The following is a 21,989-nucleotide window of genomic DNA, read 5'->3' on the forward strand; positions in this document are numbered from 1 at the left end:
CTTTACACCACTTCCAAAGAGTCTACAATCCCAGATTGGATATCACTAGACTCACGAAGGCTGTGTTTCCAGTGATGAGAAACCAATACAGCCCCTAATCTACTTGTCAAGAAATACATTGCCCGGTAGAGTAAAGATCAAGGGCAATCTATATACCTGCTCTTTTCACAGAGAATGACATAGGGCATGAATCTTCATGTTTAAGACATTCAGCATGCAGTGCATATATGCCCTTACATAAAGGGAAATCTTATGTTCACTGATAGAAGTAAGACAATAAACTTAGATGCACCATGTAGGCACTTCAAATGAGTACCTGTACCGCCTGTAAGGAAGGAGCAAGAGAGGGAGACCTCAGCAGTTCTGTACAGGACACTTCCACTTGACTATTATACTATGACTATTACACTATGACTAGTAATTATAGTATTTTACGGCAGTAAAAACCTTCCCTGGTTCCTCAAAGTATTAAGGTAAGTTTTCCTCCAAATTAAAAAGTTAAGTAGTTGATAGACAGTTGCCTGGCCCCTGGTTCCTGCAAATTTTCATCTGCTCTTTACCTTCAGCTTTGGATCATCCCATTAAGAGCTCAGATTGCCAGTGATGTATCTTGAAGTTTTGTGCCTCTCAGCATTTCTTATTCTGGGTGCAGCTCCTAAGAAAGGGTCCTTATGAAACCAAGAAATAATTTTATAAGGCTATACCATGCATGATGGAGTACTTTATAACCAATAAGCTCCAGTGTATTGACTGAATTCAGCTGTTTCTGTTTTCTAAGACAAGCTCCATTTCTGTGGTTAAACCTATCATTTTTTAAACAAATGGGGCAAAATACTGTGAACAGTGATATTTGGCCTGAATTTCAGCCAAAAATATCAATCACCTACACCACAAATCTCTCAGCTCCATCTCTAAGTGGCTTTCTGACCTTAGTCTGCAAGTTCTGCTTAATTTCCTATGCAAAACTCTCCAGTGGTTGTTTTCCACAAATTTGCTGCATATCAAAACAGAATTTATCAAATTTTTCACCAGAGTTCATTTTTAAACATACTTTTGGAAATACAGATAAGATGAACCTTTACACTAGTTCCAGTGAATTCTCTTTTATCTGTATATCTCTTTGGTAAAAAAAACAACAAACAGTTAACTTTACAAAACACTGCAGAAACTTTAGGGTGTTATTTTACCAGTAACTATTAAAAAAAAAGAAAGTAGTGCCCAAGGTTCTCAAGTTTCTAAGAAAATTGTATTTAGTTGAACTATCTTGCACAGAAATAGCCTACTATATACGGAAATTAACTAAATAGGAATTTACTTTATAGACTCCTTTGTAGAATTCCCTGAACTTAACTTTAATTTAAATTTTGTTTTTCATTTGTTCAGTGTCAGAAAGCCAGTGGTGCTGCTGTAGCAATTTGATTGTCTGTCTTGGGAAGCACAATCCAAGTTCTTGGGGCACTGTTTCCTCATTAGCCATTCTCCAAAGAACAAACTGACAATAATGGATTTAGTATTCCCAAGATAGGCTGACTGTGCTTTACTGCTATGCTAGCCACTGCTTCACTGAAAATCCTGTAATTTATTTGGGGAAGGAAGGCAGTGTGTGTGCATGTTCAACTTCAAGGAGGTTACTTCTATGTATGAATTTAGTATCAAAATTTTAATTTCAAAAGGGCAAGCAAAATAAAAGAAAAATTACTCTACCTGCTATAAAATCCAGAAGTAAAAACCAGATTAAGAATGAAATCAACTTGCAGTGAATGAGTCTTTAGGTTAATTCTCAGAATAGGGTATGTGTTCATCTTGACACAGAGTGATTTCAAAGGCCTTCTGGGTTGTCTTTGTCTTTAAGTGATTCTATCAACTATCAAAAAGAAAATTAACTCACAAACTACTAGGAACATTGAAAGATTCATTTTCTTCCCAGAGAAGAAATCCATTTCTTGCATCCTTCAAAGAAAAAGGATCAGGGATGAACCATACGAAGGAAACTAGGCGAGCAAATATTCCCAGACTCTCATAGCTAGGAAAAGAATGAAGAAAGAAAAAGGCACAGTTAGAAAGCAGATTTTGTTTTTCAGCCACAAAAGACTTGTACCTACTGATAGACATACCATCAGAATACATATTAGTCCTCATGCACACCCTTTTCTGCAGGTGTCCCCAGATTTTAGTTGATTGCTAAAGAGAAATTAAATACATTATGCTTTTTTTTTAAAAAAAAAAAAAAAAAAAAAAGCATTATGTTTCCTGTTGGCTCCTGTTGCATTCCCCGAGAAGTCTGATTTGATTCTTCCTACCAAAATGCCTGATCTGCTTCTACCATACAAGGAATCAAAAGAAGACATACTGAAACAGGGACTTATGGTTATAGGTGCATTTCAATAACTCTCTGGATCAGATCCAGCCTTTGACTAGTAACAAGTAAACAAACCACTAAAATATTCTTTGCTATTAATTACCTGCCACTCTATAAAGAATAAAATTCAGACAGCCTCAAACATGCTAACTGAGCTTTGGGGAGAGGAGATAGGCCAGGAGATGATATCCTGTACAATTGCCTCATAAAATTAACCACAGCTTCAACTCATCCCTTTGTTCTATGTGACTTTGGCTTTCAGGGGATCTTCTGACAGTGCCATGGTTCAGTGCTGGGGCTACAATGCCCACCCAGTAACATAAAACGGCAGCTCCTTCTTCTTGAATAGTCATAGCTCGAAGGTACTTTTCAAGGTCACAATCCCCACTGCCTTGGAAAGACTCACTTTAACTTTCTTAGCCCTCAGGTCCCCCTGGAGCCCAAGACAAAAGTATTATTTGACAAATTGTTTGTCCTATCCCCATCACCATCTCCCTTCACAGCTGCATCTCATCCCACCAGCCACCTAATGGCACATTCTTGATTACAGTCATATTCTGTTTCTGGTAGTCAGCATTTGTAGAATAGCCAACCACAGTATCACTGAAAATTAAGATCTCATATAGAAAAACATCAGAAGACAGTGATACCTAAAAAAATAAAATGAAAACCAGTTTCATCTATCTAAAACACTAAAAAACAAATGGAGAGAAACAGAAAACCCACCAGCTGCACTGGTTGGACTGAGTCATCACAGAGTCCTCAGCCATCAGTACAAACTGAAATGTTTGAATCACCATAAGGAAGGATAAACCCCTCAAATTCATCTGCAGTGAAGACAGTAGTGAGATTATTATAAGACAGAGTCAAGATCTAGCACTGTGTCCTAGAACAAGTGTTCTCAGCCCAAATCCAGCAGCCCCAGTAACTTGCTTTCCAACAAGGTGCGCCTAGAACCACACAGAATTCAGACCCATCTGTCGGTTGTTGCACCAGTGGTATTTCACTGTCAGCCACAACTTTTGCAATACTGACCTGCTCCTGAAAGTTTTGATGTAAATACTGACCTCTCAAATGAGAGGACATTTTTTCCTACTCCAGCAATTACCCTGCAATAAACATCTTTGTGGTGTCTTACATCTAACACAATCTATCACTCACAGCCCAGAAAGAAGATGACACAGAAGCTTCCCAGACAGCTTCACCTACAGTGAATTTTACAAGACTCATCCACTTCAAAACAAGCTAATAAAAACCACAAAGAGGTGAACACACAACAAGTAATTCTAATTTTAAAAAGCCTTATTTGATATCATGATGTTATCTTCAACTCTACCATTTGTACAAGTGCCACCAGAGAAAATCCGTTTGGAGTCTGCTTGAAAAATAAAAAACCTGGCAAGTGAACCCTCAAAAAAAAAAAAAAAATCACAAAACACTGCAGCAAAACCAAGCAGAGAGTGAAACCCCAATCTAAGAGCAAGCCAGGACAGATACAGTGAAAGGAGTCCTGCCAACCAGTACTTGATGACAAGGGTTACTTACAGTAATGGTGATAAAATTGACTTCCAGCCATTATTAGATCTCCAGAGCTGATTTCCAGTTTATCTGCCCTTAGCTTCTTAGATAGCAAAAGGAAACTAAAAATCAGGCATTTTACAGAACCCACATAGGTAACTTCACCACAGGTATACCTATAGATGTGTTTTGGTGGGGATTGGTTGGCTGTTTCTGGAATCACCTGGGTTAAGTCAGAGGATGGGGAACTCCAAGGATCTGGAGCCACCCTGACCAGGGTCTGACCAAGTTAAGCAAGTGACAACTACCTTGGCACCAAGAAGAGATACAAGAGCATACAGTCTAGAGGCAGATATCTACAGGGGAAAAAAAAAAAAAAAAAGGAATAGACAAGGAAAGTTTTATCCAAAATACATTCCTTTTTCAATCACAGCAACACATAATGCAGAAGGTGGAATTTCTGAATCCTCCTGATAAGACAACCTTCGGAATCCTCCTGATAAGACATGCAAAACTCACATTCCTTAAATTCACATTCCTTTTGATTTTACTCCCTGGTCTAAATCATATTGATGCCTAAACCTGCTCCAAGCATCTGTTGCAACCTGGTTTTGCCTTTATTTCCTCAAATGCCAAATCAAATGATGCTCCTATTTCTCCCCAGTTAGAAGAAATGTTTGAATACCAGCACAGTCCCTGGGCCAATTCAGTCACCATCACCAGAAGGATAAGTTACAGCAAAGCAGGTAAGTTCTTTCCCTGGTAAAAGAGTTTTGAGACCCTTCAACAGGAATAGCTGTGAAGATTCATTGTGTTATACACACACAGACTCATCTGCTTCCTTGATCTTACGCACAGCCACCCTGGTTCTCTAACCCAAGGAAGTGCAAGGAGAGCAAGTGGGGACAAAGGGAGACAAGTCTGGATTCCTTTGCTGCAAAGAAGATCAAACTTAAAGCCAAGGGAGAAATCACATGAAACACTCCTATCCCTTACAGATCCCATTTCTAAGGAAACCAGAAGGCTAACTGGCCTCTAGATTGAACACACAGTTATCAAGAGATGATTCTGCCTTCTGCTCTTTGTCCTGCTTCCCTGTAAAAATGCAGGGAAACATCACTTTTCTCCTGCTGTTAACACTCCCAGTTTGGAGCTGCTCCTCTGGTCCACCAGCACACTGGGGGCTGGAAAAGCACAGTGACAGAGGCTCATCCATGTGGGGATAAATATCAGGAGAAAAAGTACAGCAAAGAGCCAGTGAGCAGCAGGCGGGAAGTACTGCATGGAATCGTGTCCCCAGGAATCTCCATGAGTTGAAATCAGAGCCTGTTATTAATCTAGCTAGACACTGAGACCCAGTAGCTGGAGTAAATCAGATTAAACTCCATCTGTATCAATGGCTAGAAGCCAAGCTGGTCTTTCTTGCTTTTTGTTTTGAATGATAACCCAAAGGATATTTCTGTCTGCTTAGCTAAGTAAACATACTGCCTTAAAACAAATAAAAACAGAACATCAAAAACATCCAGTGAATTTTAGCATGGCAGTAAGGTAATTTGAGATAAAACTCAAAGTGAGAAGAAAAACATGGTTATTTCCTAGCCCGGGGGTGGGGTAGGTGGGCTACAGTAGTGGTGGAGCAAGCAGTCCATTTCACCTTCACCCTCCCAACATGGGATGGGACAAGTCTTAGAACAGACTAAAAACAGCTAGAAAGGGGTTAAAAGCGACTCTTTCTTTGCCATGGGGAGTTTCACAAAGCACAGGACAAGTAAACGAAACAACTTAAAAGAACGAAAACTCCATTACACCAGGACAAGAGAGAAGAAAGTAATGCTAGATTATTTAGGAGAGCTAAGTTTTAATTTCAATTCTCAGGAGGTCTTGAGAAGCCGAGCACAGTGGCATGCTGACGAAGTGACTAAGGAGCCCATTCCTCTCCCCGCCCCCGACCACCACACTGGGCATCCTGCTAACAACTGGAGCTGCGATAAGAAACTGTTAAATGCTCCTTACCTGCCTTAGCCTTGATGGCTCCGGCGTTTGCCAAACCTCTTTGCAAAACCAAATACAAAAGACAAAAAAGAAAAAAAAAAAAAATCAAACAAAGAGAAAAGGAGAAAAAAAACACCAAAGAAAACACTAAAGAAACCCAACACAGAGATGTTCCTTAAAAGCCAACAGCAAGACACAGCAACTGCTAGCCAAGCAGATCTTCCACGAGATGGAGACTTAAGGCATGTTACGCTTGCCCTGTCAAGGGAGACTGTTTCAGAGAGTTCTTAAAAAGACAGCAATTCGGGTAAAAAAATTGAAATAAACCAAAACATATCAGCGCTTCAAAGGTTAACAGCTTCTGCTGAACAACATGCGTTTATCCAACCACGTCCTAGAGTAGTTTTTTCAGCCCCGAGACCAATGAGCACAGCTAAGAGGAGGGCCTTGGGATGGTGGAGAGGCTGTTACCCCCTCCCCTCTGCCTTCCCTCTTCTCCACCTCCACCTCCTTTTTTTCTTTCCTTTTTTTTTTTTTTTTTTTTTTAGTTTAGTAAATTAATGCAGTAAGAAACTCCCAAGATCTGGCGAGTCCTAGCAGGGGAGAGAGGGCAGAGGGGAAATGAGATGCATTAGGAGGACACTGAGCCACTTTCTTTCTGAGCACAATGGGAGTGCTTCCCAAGAAACTTCCCCTTCTCTCCCCTCCGCTCTAGCCCTGAGCAATGGGACACCTTCCCTACAGCAGCAATAACTTATTCGGGAGGAAAATAACCCAGGAAGCAGGAATCAACAGCAGCCGAGCGGCGGGCAGAAGAGCAACACAACCGGGACTGCAGCACGGCTCCACATTTCCACATTGACAAATTCCTGTGGATGTAATTAGGAAGACACCCCGGCTAGCAGCGGAGATTAAAATCCTGGGTTGTTGAGGGTCGTCCCCCCCCCTCCCATTTTATCCCCACCGCCCTGATGGCGAACCTACACCCCCTGCGTCTCCCCCTCTCGCCAGCCTGATGTCCGGAGCGAGATTCCGCTGAAGGGAGATTTCGGTGCGGGAAGCCTGGTCCTCCGGCCCCGAGCACCACTGCAGTGGCGGTGGCGGGGGCACAGGCGGAGCGGAGGGACGAGCCAAGGCAGCGCCGGAGCGGAGCCGCCGGCCGCTCCGCAGGCGATCGCGGAGCGCCGCGCACCGCCGCTGTCCAGGGTGCTGAGCGGGGCGCGCCAGGCGCTGCCCAGGGTGCTGAGCGGAGCCGCCCGCCAGGCGCTGCCCAGGGTGCTGAGCGGAGCCGCCCGCCAGGCGCTGCCCAGGGTGCTGAGCGGAGCCGCCCGCCAGGCGCTGCCCAGGGTGCTGAGCGGAGCGAGCACCGCCGCTGTCCAGGGTGCTGAGCGGGGCCGCCCGCCAGGCGCTGCCCGGGGTCGCTCTCCCTGCTGCTGCCCAGGGTGCTGAGAGGACCCCCTCGGCCTTCCCCCTGCCCAGCCCGCCTCGGGAGGGGTCGCTGGCTTCCCCCACCGATTCTCCCCAAGTGCCGGGTTACTTTATTGGCCAACCCCACCGGCCCACCCCTCACGGAGTACAAAAAAAACAGCCAGAGCTGGAAAAATGTGCAACGTCAACGCGCTCGGAGTCTACGTGTGGGAGACGATCGTTTTCTTCAGGTAAGGCTCAGCTTTACGGGAGGAGTGTGTGCGCACCGGGCGCTGCCAGGCTGGGCTGCCGTGCCCACCCCAAGCTCGGGGCACAGCCCCCAGGCAGAGCCTCAGCCTTAGGACAGTGGCGTTCTGCCTTTCTCGAGCTTCCTTTTCGCCTCCTTTCGTTTCCCCGAGACTGGCTATCGCACAGCCCCTGGCTCGGGACTTTCTGCGGCTTTGAGAGTTACTCAGTTTAATTAGCACCGCAATCTCGCTAACCGCAGTGCTGAAAACACCGACCCCGGCTGGTTGCAAAGTGACAACTAGTGGCGGCTGGGAATGCTGCACTTGAATTTGCCCGGGTAAATATTCCCACCTCGCCCCCTCCCCATCCTCAGATTGCAGGTTAAGGTGAGTTCCGTGGGATACTTTCACTGCTTAGCTATGCTATCTTGATAAATCGTAGGACTCCTTTTCGAGGAGGGCTCACCCCACCGCCTCAGCTTGCTATGTCTGAAGTCACTGAAAACAAAGAAATAATCCCCTTCCTTCCCAACTTTTTTCTTTCATGTTGTTTTCAACATCATTCCCTTGCAGAGTCTAATTGAAAGCCAAAGGCGATGTGGGGAGCTTTTTACTGTTATGGCAATATTGCCTAGATGTATTTTGACTCAGTTTTAGATGTGTTCAGTTTCTCATTAAGGCTAAGGTAGGAGAAGAAACAGTTTTAGTCTTAAAGAATTGTTTTGGGTCCACCTCTCCTTGCAGTGCTTTTATTAAATGGACAAAAAAAAATACTAGAAGGTAGAAGCTCCTCTGTATTTGCATAAATACTGTAGCCTGCTGTAGCAAGTGATAGATGTCAGATACATGCAATTGGAAAAATAACCTTCTTCCATGTCCTGAACTTGCTCATCAGTCTTAGACTTCATTTCATTCGCATGGCTCTCAGTTCTGTATTTCTGTATTTTACCAAAGTCTCATCTTATAGTTTCATGTGAAAGAACAATTATTATTTACATATACATCACTAGTATAATACTTGCTTTACAAATCACAGTAGCATACTTGCCGATACTGGCCAGACTTTTCTAGCTAGCAGTCTCTTTCTTTTTGAACACTAAAGTCTTTCCAGGCATAAAAATGATGATATCCCCACTTCTGTAATACCACAGTCAAAGAAAGCAATATTGTAACATGAAATCAAAGCATTTGATGTTTATCTGTCAGGTAAACAAAGAAAGAAGTTCAGGAAATAACCAAAATCATCAATATCTGAAAAGCAATGCACAACACCCAATACTTCAGAGCCATCCTTTCTCATTTTAGTCACAAGTGTAGAGCAGCACTGCACAATACAGCGGGGTGGACTAAAAAGAAGCATATATATGTGCAATAAACTCTTAGTTAAACAATGCTGAATCATAGAGATAAAAAGCTTGACAATAAACAACATATAAATGCTCTGGGGAATGATGTCCAAAAATAAGCCAGAAGGCAAAAGGAAAACAAATGTAAAAAAACCAAAACAAAACAAAAAAACAAACAAAAACACACAACAACATTTCCAGGCTTGACTTTCCTATGGCCCTGGCATTAAAGCATCCATATGGTTCTTAGAACTGCCTGAACAGGTGAAATTGGTACATACTTGTCTTGCTGATCCTGTTCTATGATACACACGTGAGCACTTACAGATTCTCAGCACATCAGTTAAAGTCCTGGGCATTCAAAACCTTGGTAAACCAGTCCCTTCAGGTTCTAATGTAGACGTTTATACTGTTATAAATTATATAGGTGTGCATATACATACATGCATGCTATATACAATTATGTCACGTTGCATACAAATAGTATTTCTAGAAGTCTAGTTTTCCTGAAATTAACATTTAAGAAAATTTGAAAATGCTTTAATTCAAATACAGAGAGATGTTGAAACCAAATTGTTTTATATACTGCAATAATTTTTCAAACAAGAAAAAAAAATTGGTGGTTTCTGCTCAGAACTGACTCTAAGCAATGTTTTTCTTTTTCTCCCACTTCATGTTGTCTGTTCAATTTATTACAGGCCAAAAATTTATCAGCCTTTCTGGTCCAGGAATAGCTTTGCTATTTCAGTTTCAGTAAGAGAAGTTTATTCATTAACAGTCATTCATAAATTTAGTGTGCCAATTACTCCTGCACTCAGTCATACATAATGTTTTAAAAGACACAAGCTGATAATCCCATAATCCATAACAGAAGTATGTATTGCTTTAAATTACAGGGTGTACCACAATTTATTGTCAGCCTGTCAAAAATATTCTGGAAAGAGAATCCATTATATGTTAGCATATACACCACAAAAACAAAGAAAAATTCAAAGTCACAAAGGAAAATTAGACACAGCCAATAGAGGAAATAAGACTAGATCTGTTCCTTAAGAAAAATGTTCTCCAGCTTTGTAAAAAACAAGACCCTATGGGAAAGAGTAACAGCTGGTGTGTGAATGCAAACATTACAGTATTGCCAATATGATATTTGTTTCTGTTACAGTTGGGGTGGTTTAGAAGGAATTTGCAATAAGTGGCTTATTCTGGCATGCCTTTCTTTATGGAAGAGCATTTCCCATTTTGCTACCTGCCTTCTCAGACTGCAGTTACTTAGCTGTGACTAAGACATTTACTGAGACCCTGGGTAGAGTCAGGGATGGAAACCAGGCTGGGGTGGGAGACTGTCTTCTGACAGACAGGCTGCTTGACCAACCTTTCCTTACACATATCTGTGCAAGGCCAAATGCTGTTTCTTGAAAATAAAAATAGACTGAACAATATTTACCACAGGGACTTCAGATGTCCTGCTTATATCTGTGGAGATATATACAAACATTCTCCTGAAATCTAACTACATAGACTGCGTGTTCATACCCTGGTTCATTTGCAAATTCCTTCATGCAGAACAAAAAGCTACCCCTACCCTGTGATGATCTGTCTGGACTTTCTGTTACACCAACATATTTTAATAGCCGTAGTGGTCCAGAAACACCACTGCATAAGCCCAGGGGTAGAAATGCACCTTGTGCAAGTTAGAAGATAAAAAATAGCTTAGAAGTGGCACCTTGCGCAACTAGGCACTGGCCTGTGAGGCTCTGAAATTGTTTGGGCCTGATTCTTGTCTTAATTGCACTTGCACATATCAGGAATCAGCAGCATGACCTTCACTGAATCAAGATCAGAGTTGGCCCCTTCTCAACAGCAATCTGACAGCTAGCAGGATGCTTCAAGGCTACTGCTCCAAGCAATTCACAGACTAAAGGTTGCTTCCAGCTTCAGACTCTGTTGGATTGCTCTAACTCTTCCCTCCCATCAGTAATAGGAGCTTTTGAATGCCAGTTTTTTTTTAAAAAATAAGATGCCATTCTGAATATGACCTAACTTTGTGGAAAGACAGACACTTTTTCCTAAAACAGACTTGGGAAGCTGATTTCAGCCCCTTGAAAATACAGCAAAAGAAAAGGCAAGGGGAAGGAAAAGGAGAGTAACGTGCATGTTATCTCTAAACCTCCTGCTATAGCTCTGCAGTGCTAGATAAGATTACAGAAGTACCTGTGAATAAAGCACTAGCCAGACTCCCAGAGCCACAAGCTAAGCAACATAGCAGACACTCTCCATAGTTAAAGATATTTTCCTCACACTAACTAAAATCTACTAGAAGTTGTGCCTTATGACCTGTTGTGCCTCTGCTGAGTCTGTCAGCTCCCCAGTGAAATAAAAATGATTTAGCAAAGGCTGGAACTAGATGGCTTTAAGGACACTCTTTAGCTTCTTTGGTCTGCAACCTGTAATAGCCCCATTAGAGACCCTTCTAAAAGGGTTACAAATTCAAGGTTTGAAAATGTGATGAGGTAGACAATTCTAGCTAGAAATCCTTATAAATCATTCCACAAAGAAAGATTAATTTGGTGTCATCCCTGTAGAAGCACAAAACGCTTGTTAACCCGCTTTCTGCGAGGACTTTGATACACACTTCCATCACAATTCACCTGCATTCTAGGCTTTCAAGGCAAATCAATGTAAAGTACACAAAACATTTTCTAACAGTCTAATCTTAACCTTCCTCTCTAAACAGCTGCCTCAACTCCAAACATACTTTTTGGTTAGATCTGAACAAAAGAAAGGCTCCACAAACGTCTGGGCAAATACTCTTTCTCCCCCCTTATGTTGGGTGCAAGGAGCAGGAAGACCACAGATAATCACCTTGCTTAAAAACATTATACAAAATGTTGCTGTTTCTCACATGCAGTTGTAAATATCCTTCATCTCAGAGCCACTGGGGCTGTGCAGGCTTTAGGTAATATAGACTGGCTGTCCACCTCGACTCCTGCTGAATGTTACCCTATACTGCAGGAAGTCCCACTGGCAGAACACACATTTAGCGTTTGAATACCTGAAGGGAGCTGCTTCTGGAATGAGAGCAATACGTGCAGGGAACGGTAGGATCCTGCCCTTACATGTAAGAGCATTACACCGTATGAATTGTCTATGAAGACTTCAAGAACGAGAGTTTAGGCATGGGAATTTAGTCCCCCCTTATTCCTCTTCTCCCATGAAAGAGGTGCTAGAGACCCTTATGTATGAAGCAAAACAGCAGCAAAGCACCCTCTGACTCCGCTTCAAGCATCTCAGATTTAGTAGCACTGCCTAAAGCCTAAGTTCATTCTGCTACTGACCAAGTGATTCAAGTCAAAAAGGAAAGCACTTGTAAGCAACAACACACTGAAGTTCCCCTGGTCCTGAACAAACACTTTCCTTGTTGGTTTATGAAATTCATCTCACCAAATCCTCATGAGCTGACCTGAGCAGAAGATGATCCTAACATCTGAATTGAGATGTTAATCAGTGTCCAAAATTAAATTACTTTGTTATCCCAGCACCAACCAGTGATCATTCATCTGTGGTAGAAAACCAGCAGTCTGTTCTCATCTCATCCTGGCATGCAGGTTAAAGGGCTCTCTAAATTTCAGTATTAAGAACAAGATGTCAGACCACCTAAAGGAATTTAATTGCTATTTCAGTACCGATGAAAGAGAAGGGTTTTAAAAATAAATCATGTTTTAAAAATAAATCACAACATCCATATCAAACCCACAACATTTAAACATGTCAAATCATCTAAATCTATTCCCTGAGGTTCACTTGCTCATTTTTTATAACCTGGAGCTTTTCCAAGAGTCCCAAAGTGACTAGGATTAAGAGAACAGATCGGCTGATAATGCATTTTGACTTCTGTTTTGTTTGCCTGTATCAGCTCTCACTGTTGTGACACATTAAATAGGGTTTCACTATTTCCAGTAAATTACCCTTTTGTTATCATTACCTTGCATACTTTCTTTTGATGTTTATCTATCAGCAAGAGCACAATGATTTCTTTTCTTATGAAGTATGGTTACACCTGCGCACCTCGCACCTTTCAAGAGAAATGGCTCATCATATTCTTTCACATCCTAAAATCATCATTCCAGCATACCCTCCCCACCATGGTTTGATTCAATTTTTTGATTGGCAAAAAAATCATTCCAAGCGCTTTTGATAATTTCAGTCGCAGGAGGAGGGGGAAACAAACCCAAAAGCTTAGGATAAATGAAGGAAAAAGGCAGGAGCGAGAGAAGCAGGGAATCCTCTTGCTGCTCCAGTGTGAGGCACTGGAAGGATCGTTAGGAGCCATGACCAGACAACTCGGCACCAGGTGGTCAGGCTGCTGACTTACAGACCTACTTGCGCAGCCTAGAAAAGAGGAGGTTTTGCGTTGCACTCAAAATACTGTTAATTCAGCAGGTCAGTTCCACTGAGAGAGGGGGCGGAAATAAAAACCCCTCTTCTTTGTTGCTTTCACCTTTCTCCCAAAGTATCCAAACAATTTACATTTGTGTTTACAGAGCCAGACAACAGAAACCTTGAGGGCAAAGCGGTTTGCATTGCTAGTTCTTAGCCAAGACTATTTGTTAGTGCAAAACAATGTAGTCACCCCCTTAACCTCTTGGGAAACTGCTGATAAGCTCTAGCTGATCTGGTCCTGGAGGTCTGAATGCTTTGATCCCACTGGTGATATAGATCAGACAGGATCAAACAGATGAAGGTGCTCCTAAATCTCTCCTGATACTTCAAGAGACTGATGCACAGAAACTAATCAAAAAAATTTCCACACAAACCCAAACACAGCAATATAGCTTTTGTCCTCTCGGTAAGGCCAAAGCACAGAGAAGGCCTGCAGAGCACAGAAATAGATAGAGACAGATGCACCCGTCATTTACACGCGCTGAGCTCTCCCCATTATGCAGACAATTATTTCATCCATATAATGCACCATGGTAAGCTGCTGATTTGGGGACGGCACCACATCTGGCTGGTACATAGACACAGTTGGCATCCTGTAAATACATCTCTGCTGGATCCAAGTGCCAGCTGAGAAAAGCAGGAGAAATCTTAATTTACCAAACCCCACAAAATCTGTGTTTTGAGAGGGATGCAAAAGAACACACTTGCACTTGCTTTCCTTCCGATTCCTCCCGCTTCATCCTTCCAGTGTGGCTCAGTCTGCTAGGGAAAAAAAAAAAAAAAAAAAAAAAAAAAAAAAAAAAAAAAACAGAAAAAAAAAGAGAGGGATAAGAAAAGACAAAACCCCAAAATGCCTTAGCAGACAGTCAGGGAACTCTCTTGTTTTTGTCGGTGCCTCATTGCAGGGTGGGTGAGGAGGGAAAAAGCTACCAAGAGGTTGCCAAGAGAAGGAGTGTCGCATGCATGGAACAGTAGTGCTTGCAGTGCCATCAATCATTGCACACACTGCCTTCAGATGAAGGCTGCCGACAGCAGCTCCCCTCACACGCCTGCCCTGCAAGCAGTACCTGCTGCTACAACCAGTCACCCAGAATGCAGATCCTGTCCCCCAGCCCCAGCAGGGCTGGACAAACACACAAATCAATAAATAGCAATAGAAGTGGGATTGATGGTGGATCGGACCACTATCACATGCATCTGGTTCAGCAACAAAATGCAGCTAAGCCAGGAATCATGCAGAAAAATCCAACAAAATTCATGACTTCTCACCTTTACCTGATTTTCTTTCAACTTTTTCTCTTTTATTTCCGATTACGCAAGTGAAAAGATGCTTTGTACAAAGCCCCAAGTACACCCCTCCTCCCCTCTTATTGAGGGGGTATAAAACCTGAAAGCATACAAGGGTCAGCTGTTATCAGCACGCTTTAGAAAATCCTTAGTTCCAAATATCCTTGCTGGTGCCAAGAGCTCCTATGCAAGATAGGTCAAGTCCCCCATTACAGCAGGATCTGTGCACCACGTGTATTACCACGGTTGGGAGTAAGGAAGCAGGATGCTCCGATTTCCTGGGTGAGGCAGCCTTTTTTAATCTTACAAGAATGTCAAAGCCAAGCTGTGGACCAAAAAAAGTCACTTTTTGTGGGGTATCTTTACCATCTTGTCTCTTTGCTCACTCCCAGTGCTTTTACCCTCTAGAAGCACTGCTGAGCAGGGCAATAGTTCCTGGCACATACACACACACAGAAAGGTGGATTTTTATTTATTTTTTTTTTTTTGCTGCACCAGAGTTCCCAAGATCTGGTTTACAAACCAGAATGTGTGCATCCCACCTCTCCTGCCACCGCACGTGCCCAAGAACTGCAAGCATCCTCCAGCTTCCAGCCCCATCCATCACACCCTGACACAGAGCCATGGGCTTAGAAATCACCTCCCAGCAGTGGGGCCGACAAAGTACAAGCCTCATCAAACACAACCTGCTCTCCTGCACCAGCACAGGCCCTACAGCACTGCCAGGGTTGAAAAGATTTTTTTTTTTTTTTTTTTTTTTTAATCAGGGATCTAAAGAAACCAAAGCCAGAGGGCAGCCAGGGTGGGGAGGAGAAGACACCTCTGGGGCAGGGGACCCACAGCTTAGCCATTCATTCCAGAAGTGACAATTCATTACAGTTTACAAAAAACCCTGATAAATTACACCAGGAATCACAGACAGCACACAGGGAATATTCCTCTCCAGCAGGGTATTTGTGTTGCAATGACAACTAATTCCATCAGCAAATATCAAAATGAGCTCTTCTATCATGCAACTCGTTCTGCACAGTACAAAGCATCCTCATCAGCCCCATCCCTCTCAAACTGGGACCCACAGTTCTGTAGGCAGATTATGCCTGTTGGCTCAGGAGGTCTTTTCAAAAGATCTGCAGCAAAAAGTTTCAGAAGATAAAAACTCAGCACTACTCTGCACCGAACATTACATCTCTTTTTCAAAAGAATTCTATTCATACCACCTCTGATTTATCAAAAAAGAACAAAGCAGCTACAATATTCTTGTCCAATCCTAACGAGCAGCATAAATCCTTAAGCTAAAACTAATTTTTAAAAAGCTGCTGTAGCAAGGTATTTGAACTGATGAAAACGTGACTGATAGTGTGACTGCAGAGCTATAGATAGAAGAGCATCCACGATTTCTCGTAATTCTCTGACACTTGTCTAGCCTGTGATCTAAAACCTCCTGACGTCAATTGAGGTTCCCACCACAGCTCTCCATCCAAACACGGAATCAAAAGCACATCAGTGAAGAGAATATTGTTACCTAGAATACGAAGCCTTGTCTTGTAAAGACATTTTCCCCCTTTATTTATTGCATTCAGGAAGGTTGTTTATGCATAACTTTAAATATCTGACTAGCCCCCCTGACTTTAAAGGGAATATTCAGTGTGTGTGACGGTAGACACATGCTTTTGTCTTTGCAGGGTTTTTTTTTTCCCTTTGTTTTTTCAACAAAATATGCAATTATAACTTTTTTTTAAAAGCCCTTCAGTATATGTACACATAAGAGTCAGTGCTGATGTTTGTTGGATTTATTTCACAACTGATTAAAACCTGAGCACTGACTTGCACTTCTCCAATATTTGAGTTGTGTTTTCAAACCTGTCTTAGTGGCTTAGGATCATACCTTTCCAGAAAGCGAGTATTTATGTTCCAAGGGCTGTAGATGTTTCTAGAAAAGGAATTACTTGAGAATGCCACTAAAGAGAATGCCTGTGGTTCAAAACTGAATTTAACACACACTTTTTTTTAATATGCAATAAGCAAGAGTGGCCACACAACATATGACTGTTTGAACAACAGTCCTTGTAAAAGCAGGGATTTTACATGCAACGAAGCACTATTTCCGTGTAATTTGCTGGTCTCCCAGTGCTCTTCCCATTTCCACTATATACAACACACAGATTTCTCTCCCTGCCCCCCACAGCTGACTGTCTAGTCATTTATTATTTTCTTTTGCTCTGTCCAGGCAGCGCCAGCAATTGTTTCAAGCGCTGGTGTCTTTCCATAGAGTTAATCAGTGTAATTGGGATGTTTTATAGTTCTGGACAGGGTGTTTTGCCATATGGCATAGGAGCCATGGGCTACAGGAATGTGGTAGTGGAACACAGAGATATCTGAATGCTGCAGTCTGAAGAGATTTTTCTCACTCCAGTCATGTTGTTGCAGCTTCCCCTGGACGGGAACAATCGCAGAGGGTTAATTCCCCTGAGGCCCATGGAGAAGTGCCTCCCAGCTCCTCTCCTCCCATACAGCCACCAAGACCGGTGGCAACCAGTATTGTGCAGGACCTTTGAGAGTGTTTTGGGATCCTTTGGGTTAAAATTTTAACTGATTACATCCTGCGACTACTGCAATGCAGTTACTTCTGGTGCAAAAGCTAGAATTGGTTTAAACATCCCACAGCAACAAAGCACAGCCATCCAGGACAGAGATGGCAACATTTAACAAGCCTACTTTTACTTTCCTGAACCCCTCCTCCCACCATGAATAGGGATAAATAATAGCTTATTGCACATTTCTCTCTCAGAATGAAATGTTTCCCAGGTTCTTGAATTCCTTATTTCACCAATCTCACTGTACACGAGTATTTTCCCATCCTGCCCCAAAATCCAGGTCTACTCCATGCCTCTGTTGCATAAGGTCTCAGCTGAATTTAAGAAACAACCAAGTCCAAATTTCTTCCCCACCTCCAAGAATAAGCTTTTCAAATTCCACCCACCCCCACCCCCTTGTAGCACACCCCACAGCCCTACTGCAGGGACTGTAACTACCAGCAGCTGAGCAGGACCACATGGATTACAATCGGTGCTGTGCAATCAGTGCATCTGTTACACTCTGAGCTCCTTCCCCTCTGCACCATGCTGGGCCACAAATATTTGATCAGGGCTCTCTTTCCTCCCAGCACACCTCCACTCTTCTTTTATCCTGGCCACCTCTACAGCTGTAGGCCAGGAATTCAGACAACGTGACTGAGAAAAACATGCAGACTATGAGTTTCATCTTTAATTGAATTGCATACCAATATTGATTGTGCTATTAATTTTGATAGTAAATCTAATCGTTTAAAAAAAAAAAAGTCTGCTCGCAGTCTCTGCCAAGCCTTTCCAGGCCAGCATCTGGCAGCGTTTCCCTCCAGATAAGATGTTGATGTGCAGTCAGAAATAACAGTCTGGGTGCAGAGTAGTTTAGAGCTGCCCCTTTTCCTTTTCACCAGGAAAATCTCTCGTCTGTCCTTCCTCCCTCTCTCCAGCTGCTGAGGACAAGAGGGAGATGGGCAGCCCCAGCATCAGCAGAGGCCAAACACAGGCTTGCTCTGCTGAGCTCCAGTCCCTGCTCAGGGGTCTCTGCCCAAGAGGCACTGTCCAAAGGACCAGGGAGATGGTTCAGGGAAAGCAATGGGAGAGTTACCACGGGTAACGCTAGTCAGTCATGGTGCCTTTCCGTGCACAGCTGTCTGATATTCTCTTTGTGACATGTCTCAGAGCCTGCTAGGGTCAATAAAACTAAGCTGATAAATCCTCCTGTGTCCCCAAAACCCCACGCTGCTCTAGCCTGGCTGTGAAGGTGGGAAACCGTTACCTGGTCACCTCAGCCTGCCTCGAAGACCTGATGGGTATTCCTCTCCCCTGGGATACCTACTTATAGAAAACATCACGTTTGAAGGACAAATGTGTGAGCCAGCTCACCTGAACACTATTCCCAACACATCCCTGCCAAGCTTTCTGGCTTGCCTTGTATTTCAAAAATAAGCAAACCAACCAAGCACTTCAGAAACCTTTGCTGAGCAGCACTGAACCAGGATAAGTGACCAGGTATCTTCTGTCTCCCCACCCTGCGGAGAGCCCAGCCAGAGGAACAAACCCAGCCCTGCTCCCCGAGCCACTGACGTTGCACCATTCACCTTCCACCCTTTGCAGAGATATTTCCTCTTCAAACATTTGTTTCGCAACAGTTTGTGTTTCTGCTGCCAGACATTTTTTACCCTCAGAATTAATGATTAACAATTAAATTATTTAACAGGGGACTGGAGGCCCCATGCTAATTAAATTCCTTCATCTCTCTTCTTCGCAAAGAAAAAAAAAATATATTTTTCAGTATCAGCATTCAACCAGAACAGGGCAGGTTGTGATGTTGAACTTAATTAGATGGACAACCATGGTCACAGCAAAAAAAAACAACCCCAAAATAAAAAAAATGCATGAAAATATTGCACAAGGGCCATACAAATGGGGAGAGGAGGAGGAAACAGCCAAGTGGGGAGCTGGGAACTGAGCAAACCAACATGTCCAGACTGCAGAAGAGCCACTTTCTAAACCAAATAACTTTTTATAAGGATATATCATCTGTTTAGCTGAAACGAAATAATGCAGACAGAGCAAACAGCGCCTGGGAGAAACCAGTAATAGGTGTCCTACAAAGCCTGACTGCTCCATTTTAAGGAATGCAATCCTGAGCAGCTGGGCTGCTCACCTCCACCAGCTTTCACCTTCAAATGCCTACTAGTGGGCTGGACCTCCCAGGGCCTTCGTGGTGTCTTCATACCTGCCAGCATCAACATCACAAAAGATTATGTTCGTTTATCAACCCTTTGAAGAGAACCTTCCCGTTGTTGTTGCCGTGATGATTGCCTGATGGCGCTTTCTCAGCCAGATCCACTAGGGATTACACCAGCATAAATATAATAAACTGCTGTCTGGTTGCTATTAAAATGCACCAAAATGCTTTCAGCCCAGACAACACTCTTTCACCAATACAAACTACATCCTCAGTGATTTTGTTACATGTTCTGTCTCCTTTTGTTTATTCAGAAAATAAATTTTCTCTCTGAACAACATAACGCCCACCCTAAATTTCCAGTTCTCTTCTATCATCAATAATTTTCAAATCATTTGGCAATTTCCCTCTCCTTATCTCTGCTGGTCCAGGAGATGAACAGTTCCATGGGACATTCAAGGGTACCTCTGCACAGGAAGTACCATTGGGAGAATGATATGAGATGGAGGGATGGAGAAAATCCCAGAAAGCTCCCAAAGCAGCCCACACAGCACTGGCCAGGACAGACCTGGAAGAGAACAGAAGCCGACAGCTTTTTGGGGTGCTGTCTGAGCTAAACTACAATAGCAAAGCTCAATTGTCACAACGAGAGCGAACATTTCATGGCTGTGGTAGATGCAGCCCATCCATCCAAAGCATCGTGGGGTGGGCCTGCCTCTCTGTAGCTCCCAGTGGTGTTTTCTACAATTACTTCCGAGCTAGAGAGTAGACATCTGCCTGCTGCCTATAGAGCCTGCTGCTGGAAAGGCTTTGCTGTTCCCTCATCCCCTGCTTTCTTGCCTTTTCTATTTAAATCCTGGGAGGAAGAGGGCAGGGGGGAGTTGTTACTAGCTAGTTTTAGGAAAACATTTAGTTACCAAATAGAAACTGGAAGAAAGTTAGAACTCATCATTCCTAGGTCACCTGGGTAACTAACAACACACAGAAGCCAAACAGAGCTTCTAAAACACCAGAAGGAAAGAAACCACGTTTGACAGTTCCAGCACATCCCCGAAGGGGCTCACAGAAACCACCCGTAGGGATGGGCACAAAGCTGCAGAAAGCACTGGGGCTGTGAGACGGTGGCCCTCTCCCAAATGCTTGTGGGAGAGTTCTTATGTATTTAGCTCAATATATACTTCCCATGTAGGAACTAAGCTCATAAAATTAATTTACTTCCAACTTCAATGCAGAAAAGAATCAGAAAATGGCACCCAAGAAATAGCAAACTTGGAAGTGGAGTGAACATACTCAGCATGGGCTTTCACACTGAATTGACAGGAAAGCTGAACACTGCTTTCTGTGCTTTTTCCCCCTTTTTTTTTTTTTTTTTTTTAAACAAATGCCAGAGGAATTGCAGCTTCTAATTACCTTTTTGGCACTTAAAGCCTATTAGATTCATATTGCCTCTTTCCCTCCTGCCCCCAACTTTTCCACTTCCATGTACTTCCTCCAGTCTACAGTTAATGAGAAGAAATCAGTGTATTGCATTATCTGGCATCTTGCTGCTGAAGTGGCAGGAGTCTTTGGTTACCAAGTCATTTGCAGCTTAATTGAAATCTTTTCTCTCGACTCATTGCCATGCAGACACTCTATTGGAATGCAGTAGTCAGCCCAGTATCGACTGTCCTCCCCCTTCCAGCTTTCTTCTCCTGAGTTTGCAAATCAATTGCACCCTGTTTTCCTTGTAAAAAAAAAAAAAAAAGAAAGAAAAAAAAGAAAAAAGAAATTAAAACATCACCCATTCCACAATGCCATTTACTCTCAAAACCACGTTGGTTTGGCTTTGCATAGTTCCTTAGAGCAGAGATGGGGACAAGACAAGAAATGGCATGTGGCTATAGTAAAAGCTATATCCACACCTCCTCAGACGGCCTCCAAGTGGGAGTGTGCATCAGCCAGCTCAGATAAGGTCCAGGTGGGATGGATTGTGAATATATAAAGGGTGAATGAAATCCGAGTCTTAGACTCACTGAAAGTGATCAGGAATTTATCTCCCTTCTTTACTGCAGAAATTAAACATTTTTTAATAGTTAAAAATCTAGCCATGGGAGAATCCTAATACAGTTGCAACTTACAAAAGAAACCAGACTGCAGCTGTGAGCTTGCAGGATTGAAAACCCAGGCTTGGCAAGCCATCGCTGCTAACACTAGAGAAGAAAGTCAATACAATACAGGTTACTACAGACTCCCGATTTTGAAATTATGGCATCCAAGCGCTTTTGAATCCCTTTCCATTTTTATAGTCCCAATGAACCTGGTGATTCAAAATGCTCTTGTCAAGGCCTCTTTCTAGGTAACGTTTGTTGTTTTGGAGTTTCAGCCTAAACTTGCACTGTAAGAACAAGTCTTTGAGGGCAGGGTCACACTAATGCCATGCATAGTAACCATTCCTGAATTCTTCCTTCCAAATAGATCTTGTATCAGTATTTAGCATTACTCTTCTGCAAGACCGCAGGTTTGACTACTGCAGAGTCCCTTGAGAAAAGAAATACAAAACTTCCCAAGGTGAGATTCTTGAGATCCTCATGCTGTAAGAGGACTCCATGGTGTCATTTGTGAGGACGTAAGTAGCTAAATAACTTGTGTCTGGTG

General features: G+C 42.9%; 1 protein-coding gene and 1 long non-coding RNA gene across 11 annotated transcripts in view; one reads left to right on the forward strand and one right to left on the reverse strand.

Moving 5' to 3' along the window:
* The window catches only part of LOC308068585, a 169,190-nt gene extending 162,038 nt beyond the window's left edge, over positions 1-7,152 (reverse strand). For 7 of the 8 annotated variants that reach the window (XR_013930013.1, XR_013930014.1, XR_013930015.1 and 4 more), the window contains exon 1: positions 1,705-7,152. This is a non-coding gene — a long non-coding RNA (uncharacterized lncRNA). The remainder of the gene's footprint in view (positions 1-1,704) is intronic. The other variant, XR_013930012.1, reaches the window with a different exon arrangement.
* Positions 7,147-21,989, forward strand: part of GLRA1 (glycine receptor alpha 1) — a 56,128-nt gene continuing 41,285 nt past the window's right edge. For all 3 annotated transcript variants that reach the window (XR_013930011.1, XM_080399417.1, XM_080399416.1), the window contains exon 1: positions 7,147-7,527. Coding sequence is in view for 2 of the 3 variants with exons in the window: in XM_080399417.1 (XP_080255543.1) it covers positions 7,472-7,527 (56 nt within the window). In the remaining variant the exon portion in view is untranslated. The remainder of the gene's footprint in view (positions 7,528-21,989) is intronic.

Source organism: Falco punctatus, assembly GCF_963210335.1.
Source record: "Falco punctatus genome assembly, chromosome: 8".
Taxonomy (NCBI): Eukaryota; Metazoa; Chordata; class Aves; order Falconiformes; family Falconidae; genus Falco; species Falco punctatus.